Source organism: Moschus berezovskii, chromosome 20 (assembly GCF_049115385.1).
Source record: "Moschus berezovskii isolate FMDL1 chromosome 20, NW_MosBer_1.0, whole genome shotgun sequence".
Lineage (NCBI taxonomy): Eukaryota > Metazoa > Chordata > Mammalia > Artiodactyla > Moschidae > Moschus > Moschus berezovskii.
Genome location: NC_142479.1, coordinates 49465320 through 49479484, shown reverse-complemented (window position 1 = coordinate 49479484; position 14165 = coordinate 49465320). Strand labels below are relative to the sequence as shown.

Below are 14165 nucleotides of genomic sequence, written 5' to 3'. Positions count from 1 at the left end.
AGGTTATTGATATTTCTCCCAGAAATCTTGATTCCAGCTTGTGCTTCTTCCAGCCCAGTGTTTCTCCTGATGTGCTCTGCATGTAAGTTAAATAAGCAGGGTGACAATATATAGCCTTGACGTACTCCTTTTCCTATTTGGAACCAGTCTGTTGTTCCATGTCTAGTTCTAACTGTTGCTTCCTGACCTGCATACAGGTTTCTCAAGAGGCAGGTCAGGTGGTCTGGTATTCCCATCTCTTTCAGAATTTTCCACAGTTTATTGTGATCCACACAGTCAAAGGCTTTGGCATAGTCAATAAAGCAGAAATAGATGTTTTTCTGGAACTCTTTTGCTTTTTCGATGATCCAGCGGATGTTGGCAATTTGATTTCTGGTTCTTCTGCCTTTTCTAAAACCAGCTTGAACATCTGGAAGTTCACAGTTCACGTATTGCTGAAGCCTGGCTTGGAGAATTTTGAGCAGTACTTTACTAGTGTGTGAGATGAGTGCAATTGTGTAGTAGTTTGAGCATTCTTTGACATTGCCTTTCTTAGGGACTGGAATGAAAAATGACCTTTTCCAGTCCTGTGGCCACTGCTGAGTTTTCCAAATTTGCTGGCATATGGAGTGCAGCACTTTCACAGCATCATCTTTTAGGATTTGAAGTAGCTCAACTGGAATGAGAAAGGTTAAGAAGGGAAAAGGACTCAGAACCAAGCCCTGAAAAACTCTCTTTGGAGGTCTGATGGATGAGGAGGAATTAGCAAACTGAATTCAAGGAGTCGCCAGCAGGGGTAGGAAGAAATCCTTAAGGATGGTATCCTGAGGCTTCCCTGGTGAGCCAGTGGTTAAGAATCTGCCTTGCAGTACAGGGGACACTGGCTTGATCCCTGGTCTGGGAAGATCCCACATGCCTCGGGGCAGCTAAGCCCTATGCGCGACAACTACTGAGCCCGTGCTCCACGACGAGGAAGCCACTGCAGTGAGAAGCCCACCACGGCAACGAAGTAGCCCCCACTTGCTGCACCCGGAGAAAGCCCACGCACAGCAACAAAGACCCAGCACAGGCAAAAATAATTGCAATAAAAATAAACTAGTAAAAAAAAAAATGGTATCCTGCACGGCAAGAGTTAAGAATGTTTCAGAAGTGTCCCTTGAACACACCAGGTCTCAGGACTAGATTCTTCCTTACTGAAGCTGAGGCAGTAACTCCTGCAGAGACAGACCCTAAATTTCAGGGGCACTGTCTATCCTCTCATCCTTATGCGCTCTGTCCCCTGCTGGCCATTCTGAGTATGTACTATTCTTTGCATTTATTCTTGCTGTCTCATCCACCCTAGGTCACCCTGAAAGCTTCTCTGGGGACACTGAACACCCTCGCTGACACCCCAGACAGTGTGGTGCAGGGCAGAAGCCAGAAGCAGCTGACCATTTTGACCAGTAGCCGGAAGGTTTTGAATTTCATCCTCCAGCACGTGACATATACCAGCACAGAGTACCAGCACAACAGGGTGGATGTGGGTGAGAGCCTCTCCTTGGATGACAAAATGCTTAGGGACCCAGAAAAACACTGCCAGCCCTCAAAGGCTTCCTCCTCCCAGAAGCCTGCCTCCCTGGCTCCTATCTCTAACTCTAAACACTGAACTTGCCAGCTAATGTATCCAGTAATAACCCCCCGTTGCCATTGACCCCACAGGGCAGGCAAAATGCCCGCTCGTCTCTCCATGAAGGCACATCATTCGTGCTGTGTACCCAGCTCCGTTTCTCATTCTCGGCAGCGAGCAGAGCTGAAGATTTCAGCTGCAGTAGAGAGGGTGCAGTCTGGGCACCAGTGTCTTGTCCTGGGCACTAACTGGAAAGTGGGGATGTGAGGAAACCTGTAGTTGGGAGGACAGTAGCTTTGTCTTCCTCCTCCCATCCCAGCCCCAGAATTCCTGGGAGAATAATTGCTGACGCTAAGGGCAGCCCCAATTTCTTTCTGGATGAATTAAAGGCACTCTTTCCCATTCTGAGCAGCTCCACAGGATGCATTCCCAGGACAGCCCCCCACACACTAAATGAACTGTGGGACAGATTTCCCATGAACACAAACTAGGGGGAGAGTTCCCTCCACGTTCAGGTTTTCAAATATTTCTTATCACAGAGTGACCTGAGAGGTCAAAGGAGGCAGGTAGAGTTTTCCCGGTTTTATAGATGGCAAAGGAGATGAATGATGTACGCAAGGTATTTCAGATAATAAATAACAAAGTCGAACTTAACCCATCCCTCTGATTCCAAGCCCACTTCACCCTCCAGAGCCTCACGGGGAAGAAATGTGAGTTTCTGAGGCAGTCAACGGGTTGCCCCAGGGACACACAGTGAGTCAGAAGCTCGAACGCTGCAGACTCTGTGCTGTCCTCAATCTCCTTCCACTAATCTTTCATTCCCCCATCTCGTTGGCTTCCTGGGCAGCATGGGGAGTGACCCAGAAGCAGTACACAACTCTGACCTTATTTCTCCCTCCAGTGAGTCTGGAGTCCAACTCCTTAGTGGCCAAGTTTCCAGTGACCATCCGCTTTCCTGTTATGCCCAAGTTATATGACCCTGGACCAGGTAAGGCCCTGTCCCTGGGGTTCCATAGTGGGTCCTATAGACTACTGATGAGATTCAGAAGGGATCCCCTCTGAGACAGAGTAGGAGAATAATTATAAAAACAGAGTGGTACTGGAGGAGGATTAGATATATCAATAGCATCAAATTAGAAATCTAGAAATAGACAAGTTGAAATTTTACTATATGATAAAGGTAATTTTTCAAATTAAAGGGGGAAAAGATGGATTATTCAAGAAATCATGTGGGATAACTGTGTAGTTATGTGGAGAATGACAGGTTGAATATATCTCACAGCTCACATCAAGATAAATTCCTAATAGAGCAAATCCTAATTTAAGTATTCAAAAAAGGGCTCCCTTGGTGGCTCAGAATCACCTGCCAAGCAGGAGACCCCGGTTTGATCTCTGGGTTGGAAAGATCCCCTGGAGAAGGAAATGGAAACCTACTCCAGTATTCTTGTCTGGGAAATCCCATGGACAGAGGAGCCTGGCAGGCTACATAGTTCGTGGGGTCCCAGAGTTAGACACGAGTTAGCAACTAAACAACAACTAGAGAAAAAAACAAACATGGAATTTAAAAATAGCTTTGGAATATAAGATTTTTCTAAATGTGATACAAAACCCAAAGGCCGTAAAAGACTGGAAACATAAAATACATAACTATTTTTAATGGTTTTTCTTTTTTTATGGCCACTGACATGGCTTGTGGGATTTCAGTTCTCTGATCAGGGATTGAATCTGGTCCCTCAACAGTGACAGCGTGGAGTCCTCACCACTGGACTGCCAGGGAATTCCCAATTTTTAATAATTTTTGGGGGCAGAAACCTACCGTATGCAAAGTCAAAGGACAAACTGGGGGAAAAATACCTTCAACACAAAGTCAAAGATCTAATTTTACTTAAGAGCACTTGTGAGGACTTCCCTGGTTGTCCAGTGGTTAAGATGCCATGCTCCCAGTGCAGGGGTTACTGGTTTGACCCCTGGTCAGGGAACTAAGGTCCCACATGCTCCACAGTGTGGCCAAATAAATTCTCACTGTAGTCCTATAAAGTAGGTTGTTGTTGTCATGTCATGTCCGACTCTTTGTGACCCCATGGACTGCAGCATGCCAGGCTTTTCTGTTCTTCACTATCTCCCGGAGTTTGTTCACTCATGTTCACTGAGTCAGTGATGTTGTGAATCAGTAGGAAAAGAACAAATAAGAGAAGAATAATCCAGTTCACAAAAAGTTAAATTCAAGAATACTTTGTCATTAAAATATAAGTTCAGTCTCACACTAAGTGCAAATGAAAACTACATCCGTATCAAAAAGTATTGGAGGAGTAGTGAGGAAACATTCTTTTAAACTGCCAATAGGAATGTAAATTGACACAACCCTTCTGGAGCAACTTAGCAATGTCTGGCAACATTTTAAATGTATATGCACTTTGGGTCAGCGATTCCACTTGTATGAGTTATCCTATAGATGCTTACATCTGTGTGAAAAGACATTTGTTTGAGGGTGTTTATTGCAGCATTGTTTGCAATGACAAAAACCTTAAAAATGGTTGTGTGTGTTAGTTGCTCAGTCATGTCTGACTCTTTGTGACCCCGTGGGATTCTCCAGGCAAGAGTGCTGTAGTGAGTTGCCATTCCCTTCTCCAGGGGATCTTCCCAACCCAGGGATTGAACCTGAGTCTCCCTTATTGCAAGCAAATTCTTTAGCATCTGAGTCACCAGGGGTTAAATCAAGTGTGGTCCATGGGTATAATGAAATGCCATGCAATGACATTCAGAAGGACAGAGGAGGAAAACATGAGCCGGAAGTGTTTTTTATACTGATACAAAATGCTTTACAGGATGTAAGCAAGGTTCAGAAAAGAGTGAAAAGTAAGCTACTGTAAAAAGAAAGGGGTAAAGAAGACATAGCTGCTTGATTATAGAAAAATAAACAAGAAGTTAGTAATACCTGTTAAACTCCTGGGGAGGAACCAAAATGTTGGGGACAGAGATGGGAAGAAGTATTTTCATGGTGTAACTTTCAGTATATTTGGAATTTTGAGCTAGTTGGCATTTTTGACGATATTTCCTATATATTCAAAATGTATCGTATTCAGATAGATTCTATTAAAAATATAACTTATTTAAAAGCAATAGGATTAAATATCTGCAGAGAGGAATGTACAGTATGTGCTTAACATCATCATAACTATCTCGAAAATAAAAGAAATCAGCACAAGAAGATCACAAAAAAACTTTTTTGGCTTCAGATTTGTCTTAAAGGCGAAGTATTACCCATAAAATGGAAATCTCCACGGTCCTGTTTCCCTTCCTTCTTCCAGCAGTCATGGCCATTCCTTTCCTGGTTTCTGCACACTTTAATATGCAGACTTCTACTCCTGCACACAGGTGCACACACAGAGCTTACAGTGTGGTACAATGCATTTTTGAACCTTTCATAAAACTTATCACATTGTACGGCATAAAATTCTAGTTTCTGGCCTTTTATCAGTCCATGGCTTGTCTTTTGGTTTTGCTTCTGGGGTCTTTTGTGTTATAAAACTTTATCCTTTAATAAAACTGATTCATTGTTTTTTTCTAGCTTTTGCCTTTTTGCCTTAATTCAAGAAATTCTTCCCTACATTAAAGCCATAAAGATATTCTCCTGTATTTTTTTCAAAAGTTACATATGCTTGTTTCTCACATTTAGATACTTAATCCACCTAGAAGTTATGTTTATGCGTGGCATGTGATAGGGACCTAATATTTTACACATGGAGAGCCTATTGTCCCACCACCACGGACCAAGTGGTCCAGCCTTGTCCCGCTTGAACAGCCAGCCCCTCACACACACAGCTTCTTGCATGTAGGGGTTTGAACCAGTCTCTGTTGGGTCGCATTGATCTGTATCCTGGGGCTCATTTTACATTTCCATGTGCTTTATAAGAGGCTTTCTATCTAGTGCAGATAAATTCTGTATTGCAGGATGACTGTACTTTATTTAGTGAAATTTTCTTAGCTTTTCGGTCATTTACTTTTTCATTAGCGTTTTAGCATCAGCTCATCAAGATCCTCCAAAATGCCTTGAGATTTTGGTTAGAATTTTCTAAAATGTGTTGATTAATTAGAGAGGAATTGACAGTTTTATGAAGTTGGAAATTCACAACCATGAATATATCTCTCCATGCGATATTCTCATGTCATAGCCTCTTCATAGGTTCTGCAGTAATATATTTTGTAGTTTTATTTGTAAAGGAATTGTACATTTTATTGGATTTGGTCTTAGGTAGTTTATTTTTATTTTTTTTACTTTTATAAATTGGATTTTGTTCTACATTTTGATTGATGTTAGTATATAGGACATTAGTGATTTTTGAATGTTGGACTTAATAGGCATCCTTCTTGCACACATATTAGTGTTTTTTTTAACATATAGAGTCTGTTAAACAAATAGTGATTTTTATCTCTTCCTTTACAATTCTTGTCATTTGTTTCTTTTTCTTGTCTTAATGCATTTTGGTAAAATCTTCAGTAGTGTTGAATAATAGCGGAGGTAGCACACACTTTTGCTTGTTCCTGACTTTAAGAGCATTCTAATGTTATACCACTGTTCTCGTTTGCTGGGTAGGAGTGTGGTAGATGTGTCAGGGTAAGAAAGTTTCCTTCTTTCCTTCTGTTTCTAAGAATTTTTCTATTTCTACTTTCTATTTCCTTGCTGAGAGTTTTCATATTTATACGAATAAGTATTGAATTTTATCAAAGAAATTGTCTGCACCCACTGAAATAATTTTTCTCCTTTAACTGGGTTCATGAAGAGACTTACATTGATTTTCTGCTGTTGAAATTGTTCTTGCATTTTTGGGATAAACCCATCTTGACTGCAGTGTGTTATTTGATTAAATGTGGAATTAAATTTGTTGCTATTTTATATAGATGATTCTTATATCTGTATTCAAAACTGAGACTGTCTTTTTCTGTAATGTCCTTGCTCAGTTTTGTTATCAATATTATACAAGTCTCATAAGACAAGTTAGATACCTTTCCTTTTTTCACTGTTTGCTGAAATGAATTGAATTGTAATAAAATAGGAATAATATGTCTCTTGGGGTTTTATTAAAACTTGTCTGTCCTTTGGTCTTTTTTTTTTTTTGGTCCAAGGTTTGGGGAAGGTGGTTGGGGTGGGAATGTGAACGGGAAAGAGTGAGAGAAAGGGAAGAAATTTAAAATTAACAGCTCTACTGCTTCAATGGTTATTGATCTATATGTACATTGAGTCAAATTTTAAAATCTTTCTATAAAGTTGTCTTAAAGTTAACATAAATTATCTATTTTTTTTGGTCATAGAGTTGTTCATAGAATTCTCTTCAGTTCAGTTCAGTTCAGTCACTCAGTTGTGTCCGACTCTTTGCGACCCCATGAATCACAGTACGCAAATCCTCCCTGTCCATCACCAACTCCCGGAGTTCACTCAAACTCATGTCCATCGAGTCGGTGATGCCATCCAGCCATCTCATTCTCTGTCGTCCCCGTCTCCTCCCACCCCCAATCCCTCCCAGCATCAGAGTCTTTTCCAGTGAGTCAACTTGTCGCATGAGGTGGCCAAAGTATTGGAGTTTCAGCTTTAGCATCAGTCCTTCCAATGAACACCCAGGATTGATGATCTTTAGAATGGACTGGTTGGATCTCCTTGCAGTCCAAGGGACTCTCAAGAGTCTTCTCCAACACCACAGTTCAAAAGCATCAATTCTTCGGCGATCAGCTTTCTTCACAGTCCAACTGTCACGTCCATACATGACCACGGGAAAAACCATAGCCTTGACTAGACGGACCTTGGTTGGCAAAGTAATGTCTCTGCTTTTTAATATGCTGTCTAGGTTGGTCATAACTTTCCTTCCAAGGAGTAAGTGTCTTTTAATTTCATGGCTGCAATCAGCATCTGCAGTGATTTTGGAGCCCCCAAAAATAAAGTCTGACACTGTTTCCACAATTTCCCCATCTATTTCCCATGAAGTGATGGAACCAGATGCCATGATCTTTGTTTTCTGAATGTTGAGCTTCAAGCCAAACTTTTCACTCTCCTCTTTCACTTTCATCAAGAGGCTTTTGAGTTCCTCTTCACTTTCTGCCATAAGGGTGGTGTCATCTGCATATCTGAGGTTATTGATATTTCTCCCGGCAATCTTGACTCCAGCTTGTGCTTCTTCCAGCCCAGCGTTCCTCATGATGTACTCTGCATATAAGTTAAATAAGCAGGGTGACAATATACAGCCTTGACGTACACCTTTTCCTATTTGGAACCAGTCTGTTGTTCCATGTCCAGTTCTAACTGTTGCTTCCTGACCTGCATACAGGTTTCTCAAGAGGCAGGTCAGGTGGTCTGGTATTCCCATCTCTTTCAGAATGTTCCACAGTTTATTGTGATCCACACAGTCAAAGGCTTTGGCATAGTCAATGAAGCAGAAATAGATGTTTTTCTGGAACTCTCTTGCTTTCTCCATGATCCAGAGGATGTTGGCAATTTGATCTCTGGTGCCTCTGCCTTTTCTAAAACCTGCTTGAACATCTGGAAGTTCACGGTTCACATACTGCTGAAGCCTGGCTTGGAGAATTTTGAGCATGACTTTGCTAGCGTGTGAGATGAGTGCAATTGTGCGGTAGTTTGAGCATTCTTTGGCATTGCCTTTCTTTGGGATTGGAATGAAGACTGACCTTTTCCAGTCCTGTGGCCACTGCTGAGTTTTCCAAATTTGCTGGCATATTGAGTGCAGCACTTTCACAGCATCATCTTTCAGGATTTGAAATAGCTCAACTGGAATTCCATCACCTCCACTAGCTTTGTTCGTAGTGATGCTCTCTAAGGCCCACTTGACTTCACATTCCAAGATGTCTGGCTCCAGGTGAGTGATCACGCCATCTTGATTATCTTCATTGTGAAGATCTTTTTTGTACAGTTCTTCTATGTATTCTTGCCACCTCTTCTTAATATCTTCTGCTTCTGTTAGGTCCATATTTTCTTAAATTTGTTAAAATTTTTTTGAATATCTTAAATCATGTCTCCCTTTTGATTCTTTGTGTATATCTTAAATAATTTAAGTTGGTTTCATATCTTAATATTCTCATTTCTTTTATGCCTGTTTTGTTTCATATTTTATTTTTCATATATGTGATTCTGTGATTTATCACTTTAAAGACTTTAAACATTCTCACTTTAAGTCCCTTTCAGATTTGTCTATTGTTTGTCTATCTAGAGTGGATACTTCTAGTACAGGGTGGATTTGCCGGCTGTTGTTCTTTCAAACTAGTTTTCTTTGAATGTCTTGGGATTTTTGCTGGTGGCTCATCTTGAATACGAGGCTTTTCAAGCTTGTTTTGTTTTCTCCTCTCTCCCTCTTTCTCTCTCCTGATTCCTTCCCATCCCAGAGCTTTACAGTTGCCCCAGATTCTCAGTCCATCATTATATACTATAGTCTTGGGGTCCCTGTCCCCTAGTGATATGGGCATCACCGAAGAGCCAGTTGCTGGGCCTGAGGGTAGCTTGGCACAGGACATGGCTGTGTGAGGTGCTGTCATCTCTGAACCCAGAGGTGTGTTTGGGAATGATGGCTCTTTGAGGTTCCTTGCCCAGCGGGTAGTATGTCGTGAGAGCTGGAGGGAGTGCAGCCTGGCTCCAGTCCATGGTTTCTAGCAAAAAGCCTGGTTGTAGACCCACATACCTCATGAGACACTTTTATTCCATTAACACTCAAACTCTGCCTCCCAGCCTCTGCTGTTCTGACCCCAGATTGCAGCAGACCCAGCTTCAGCTCTGCTCACTGCTTTTGATTCCTGTTCCTTGGAAGAAGCGTCATCTGTTTTTGAACATGGCTCTGTCTTTGCATATTTCTTTATCCTTGCTCTGTGTTTGGAACAATAAAGAATCTCAAAGCAGAATGCTACACCACCCCTCTGGCCGGGAGTATCCCACCTTGACTGCCTCCTGTGGTAACTTAGGCTCTTGATTCTCTCTTTACTGTAATGAAAGAACCAAACTTGTCACATGGCCTGAGAAGAGAAAAGGTAGAGCTTTCATTCAACATGCTTTTGAACATGATTTACGTAACTCTTTCCGTTACTGAGCCCTTTCCAGATTCCATACCACATCATACCAGATTTCATACCATACCATAGAAATGAATATCACTTCCACAAGACTCTTCAGCGTGCAAAGCCTTTTATTCACAGAGATAGTCTGTGCATAAGAGAGAAGGCAGGGAAAATGCCAGCTCCCTAGGTGAAATGGGGTGAGTTGCTTTTATAGCAAAAGGGATGGTTTGTCTCATGATCACTGATAATTTCCAGAAATCATCAAATTTCTTGGATCAGCAGCAGGTAGCTGCATGATGGCTGTCAGGAATAGAGAATTGTTTCTGTGCATGAGAAGAAATGCTTGAGAATTTTCTGCAAGAAAGCCCAGGAACATACATGGTTAAAATTTACAGTTGAGCTTCTTGTCTTGTAGCAACTAGGTATACTCAGTAGTGGACCAGAGGTAACGTTAATCTTCTATTTCTGTGATCCTGGTTTCTCCTCCCGGGACTTGGACCCCAAGGGCCTTTGTTCTTTAGTTTGCAAGGCTTGTTCCGCCCAAGGCCAGTCTTTTTCTGAAATCACTGTACTGTTGTCTTCCTATCTTATTCGCACTCACTCCCAAAGACTCAGGAGGAGCTGGGTAATGGTGCAACATGTATTAAAAAAGGGGGTCTGGAATGACCTCTGATTTCTGTCATTCTGAGAAAGTGGCTCTGCAGTGGGGTTCTGTTGCACTCATGCACAGTTGGTGGGGTGTGACTTTCAGCATGTGTTAACTCCAGCTGATCCCACCCCACCAGATGACCCACCTGCCTATCAACTGGCATGGCTCCATTCTCTGGCTAGATCTCCTAAACACACCAGCAGCTACGGTTGTTTGACCTAAGGGTCTTTTCCATAGAAAGGCTATCCTTTCTCCAGCTACTTCTATAAATCATACAACCTGGTCTACCCCCTTCCGATCTCCAAGTGGACCTCTTTCCACTTATATCTTCCAGAGGATAAAGATCAGGCAAGTTTCTCTGTAGGAGTGCAGCGATGACAGGGCAGGTCTCAAGTCCTTTAGAGCTTTTCTCCTCTTCCTGGGCCCTGTGACTCTACACAGCTAATCCCTTGATGGGCAAGGCTCTATGCATTTCAACTCCTGGCGTGAAAGCGGATACAAGCCCAGTACACACAGGCAAGCATAAAATGAAACGTCCAGGTAGACAGTAGGAAACAGCAGAATGGAACCAACAGAACCAGGAAAAAGACTTTAGAATAGAACACAGACAAAATTTAAACAAATCATTATTGTTATTTTTCAGTCGCTAAGTTATGTTTGACACTTTGCAACCCCATGAACTGCAACACGCCAGGCTTTCCTGTCCTTTACCATCTCCTGGAGCTTGCTCATACTCACATCCATTGAGTTGGTGATGCCATCCAACCACCTTATCCTGTCACCCCCTTCTCCTCCTGCCCTCATTCTTTCCCAGCATCAGGGTCTTTTCCAATGACTTGGCTCTTAGCATCATGTTGCCAGAGTATTGGAGCTTCAGCATCAGTCCTTCCAATGAATATTCAGTGTTGATGGTTGATTTCTTTTAGGATTGACTGGTTTGATCTCCTTACAGTCCAAGGGAGGACTCTCAAGAGTCTTCTCCAACACCACAATTTGAAAGCATCAATTCTTCGGTGCTCAACCTTCTTTATGGTCCAACTCTCACATCTGTACATGACTACTGGAAAACCACAGCTGTGACTATACAGATCTTTGTTGGCAAAGTGAAGTCTCTGCTTTTTAACACACTGTCTAGGTTTGTCATAGCTTTTCTTCCAAGGAGTAAGTGTCTTAATTTCATACAGTCGCTGTCTGCAGTGATTTTGGAGTCCAAGACTGTTTGCACTTTTCCCCCATCTGTTTGCCCCATCTATTTGAAGTGATGGAACCAGATGCCATGAAAAACAAATAGGGTATGTTTAAATGTATTTTTCTAATCCAACTAATGAACTCTTATTAAGTACTGACTGTATACAAGAGGCCTGAGGTCCACAAACACTTGAGAGGTCGTGATATAGAGAAACCCTCAGAACGGCTCAAGTCAAGACAGTGAGGCTTCCCAAAGACAGAACTCTGATGTCTACCCTTTCTTACTTAGAGAGGAAGCTCAGAAACCTGGTGTCCATTGCCACCAAAACTTTCCTCCGTCCCCACAAGCTCATGACCATGCTCCAGAGCATTCGTGAGTATTACCCGGACTTGACCGTGATCGTGGCTGATGACAGCAAGGAGCCCCTGAAAATTAATGACAGCCATGTGGAGTATTACACCATGCCCTTCGGCAAGGTATGTCCCTCCCGGGTGGGGAGACACCTGAATCCTGGGACAAGAAGGCCTCAGTCAGAGTCAGGTCCTTACCCCGGAGGGGCCAGCTTCAGTAGATTTCGCAAGGCAGCAAGATCCTGGCGGGAGGGTGTGGGATTCTCCTCTGAGTCCTTTTGCTGACTTCAAATTCACAGAGATTTCAGGTCACTTTCCCTTTTCTGCATTAACAGGGTGGTTAATCCACCTTTTCTCATGCGTGGTTTAGAAATTGATTGCGATGCTTCTAAGTGATTTGCGGTGTCTGACAGTCTAGTTTTCTGGCTTGCAGGTCCAAGAGCAGAGAAACCGCTCCTCCCTGTCATTTCTCCCTCTCTGATGCATCTCCTCCACTCACTCTCCTTCAAGCAAAGGAGGAGGTGGACATGATACACACCAGAGTGCCCTCCCCCTGCAACAGCTTCCAGGCTGCATGAGGGGAAAGGGCTTGAGAGCCCCAGAGACTCTGTCAGGTGAAAAGAATTCCATCAGTCCATACTGGCCACAGGGCCAAGGAAGGACGCTCCCACCTTTCTTGGTCTCAGAGAGCCCCTGTCCTTCTCCCAGTGTCTCTGAGGCATGGACTCCCTTTAACCTAGAGCTTCCCGACCACTGTTTGGAGGGCAGTGCCACGTGGCTCTTGGGAACTGAGAAAGCTGCCAGGTGACGCTGATAGGTAGCAGGGCAGGCCACCACCATCTAACCTCACTCTACTCACAGGGTTGGTTTGCTGGGAGGAACCTGGCCATATCTCAGGTCACCACCAAATACGTTCTCTGGGTGGACGATGACTTTCTCTTCAGTGACAAGACCAAGATTGAGGTGCTGGTGGATGTCCTAGAGAAGACCGAACTGGATGTGGTAAGGGAGAGCTGCTGGTCTGTCTCCGCTGTGTGACAAGCCAGAGGGGAAGGGAAGGAGAAGGGCAGGGAGGGAGGTGTTCAGGGGAGGCGGGGAGAGAGAGCGAGGAGAGGGCGGGGCCGGAGGAGGAGGGGTGGGGCCGCCGGGGCTGAGACCTTCACGTGGGAGTCAGATGTGCGAGTTCTGCTTCTGCCTCCATTCTTACTTTTCTTTGAGCAAATTACATCAACCCCCATCCCCAAACGCACCATTGTTCCGTCTTTGAAATGTCGCGTTTATGCATCACTTCTAACTTCCTCCCTGCAGGGGTGGGAGAGGGCAAGCAGGGCTCGGGTTCTGTCACACACTCTTAGAAACATGCAAATGGCACGAAGCTGTGAAAGCACGTGTAGCCTTAATGAGATTAAAAAGAATAACAAAAACATCAAAAATCCATTCACATACAGGAAAGAGAAGAAAAATGTGACAATAATTAATAACACTACGTTGTATCTTGAAATTTGCAGAGATAACTATACTGTGTAGAGATGATGGAGCTGTTAATTAGCTTGAGTGCAGTGATCTTTTCTCAATGTATACATCTATCAAAACAACAAGATCTATAACCTCAAAATATGCGATTTTAATATGTCAAAGCAAAACCTGTTAAAAAGAAAGAAAATGGATAAGAAGTAGCACAGTGACCATGGTTATCTCTTACTCCAAGCGGACAGTCCCCAAAGCATCTGGCTTGACTAAGATGTCTCTAGAGACCCAATCAGAGTCGCGTAAATGACATAGAAGGTGTAGTTCCTGCCCCTGTAATGAGAGCTGGTGCTGGACTTTCCTTCCAGAGGCATTTTGGACCAGATCCATTCCCCGTTGTCCGACTATTTTTGTTGTCCTCGGCTGTATGGTCAGAAGAAATGGGGAAAGATGGGAATTGAAAGACAAGCCGTTTTCTTTTAAGAGTGTGATATTTATAAAAGTAGCAAGCATCTGTTCTAAATCACATCCTTTCAGCCAGGACTTAAACACATGGTCAAAACTTGTGAGGGAAGTGGGAAACTTTCAACCTTAGTGGGATAGTAGCTAGACCTTAATTTAGTCCATCAAAACTCAGTCCATTTACTAAGAGGAGGAGAGAAAGAACAGGGGACAACAGACAACAGACTGCTGTGTCCCTCTGGGGGATTGTGATGGTTCAGGAACAGATATTCTTGCTTGTCCTGTTTTGCCCAGGCTCCAACATAGAGATGCACTTATCTCCCATGAAGGCAGGGACAGACAGCGCAGAGAGGTGGGCCAAGAACAGAGAATGGGAGGAAGGAGCTTGAGACAGACGGCTGGCTGCAGGAAGTC

The 14165-nt window shown here is 43.3% G+C and overlaps 1 protein-coding gene across 3 annotated transcripts in view; it reads left to right on the top strand.

Moving 5' to 3' along the window:
- Window positions 1-14165, top strand: part of B4GALNT2 (beta-1,4-N-acetyl-galactosaminyltransferase 2 (SID blood group)) — a 104026-nt gene that overhangs the window by 80427 nt on the left and 9434 nt on the right. For all 3 annotated transcript variants that reach the window (XM_088828997.1, XM_088828999.1, XM_055407615.2), the window contains 4 exons: window positions 1322-1502; window positions 2487-2573; window positions 11761-11948; window positions 12684-12824. In XM_088828997.1, the coding sequence (XP_088685123.1) occupies window positions 1322-1502; window positions 2487-2573; window positions 11761-11948; window positions 12684-12824 (597 nt within the window). The remainder of the gene's footprint in view (window positions 1-1321; window positions 1503-2486; window positions 2574-11760; window positions 11949-12683; window positions 12825-14165) is intronic.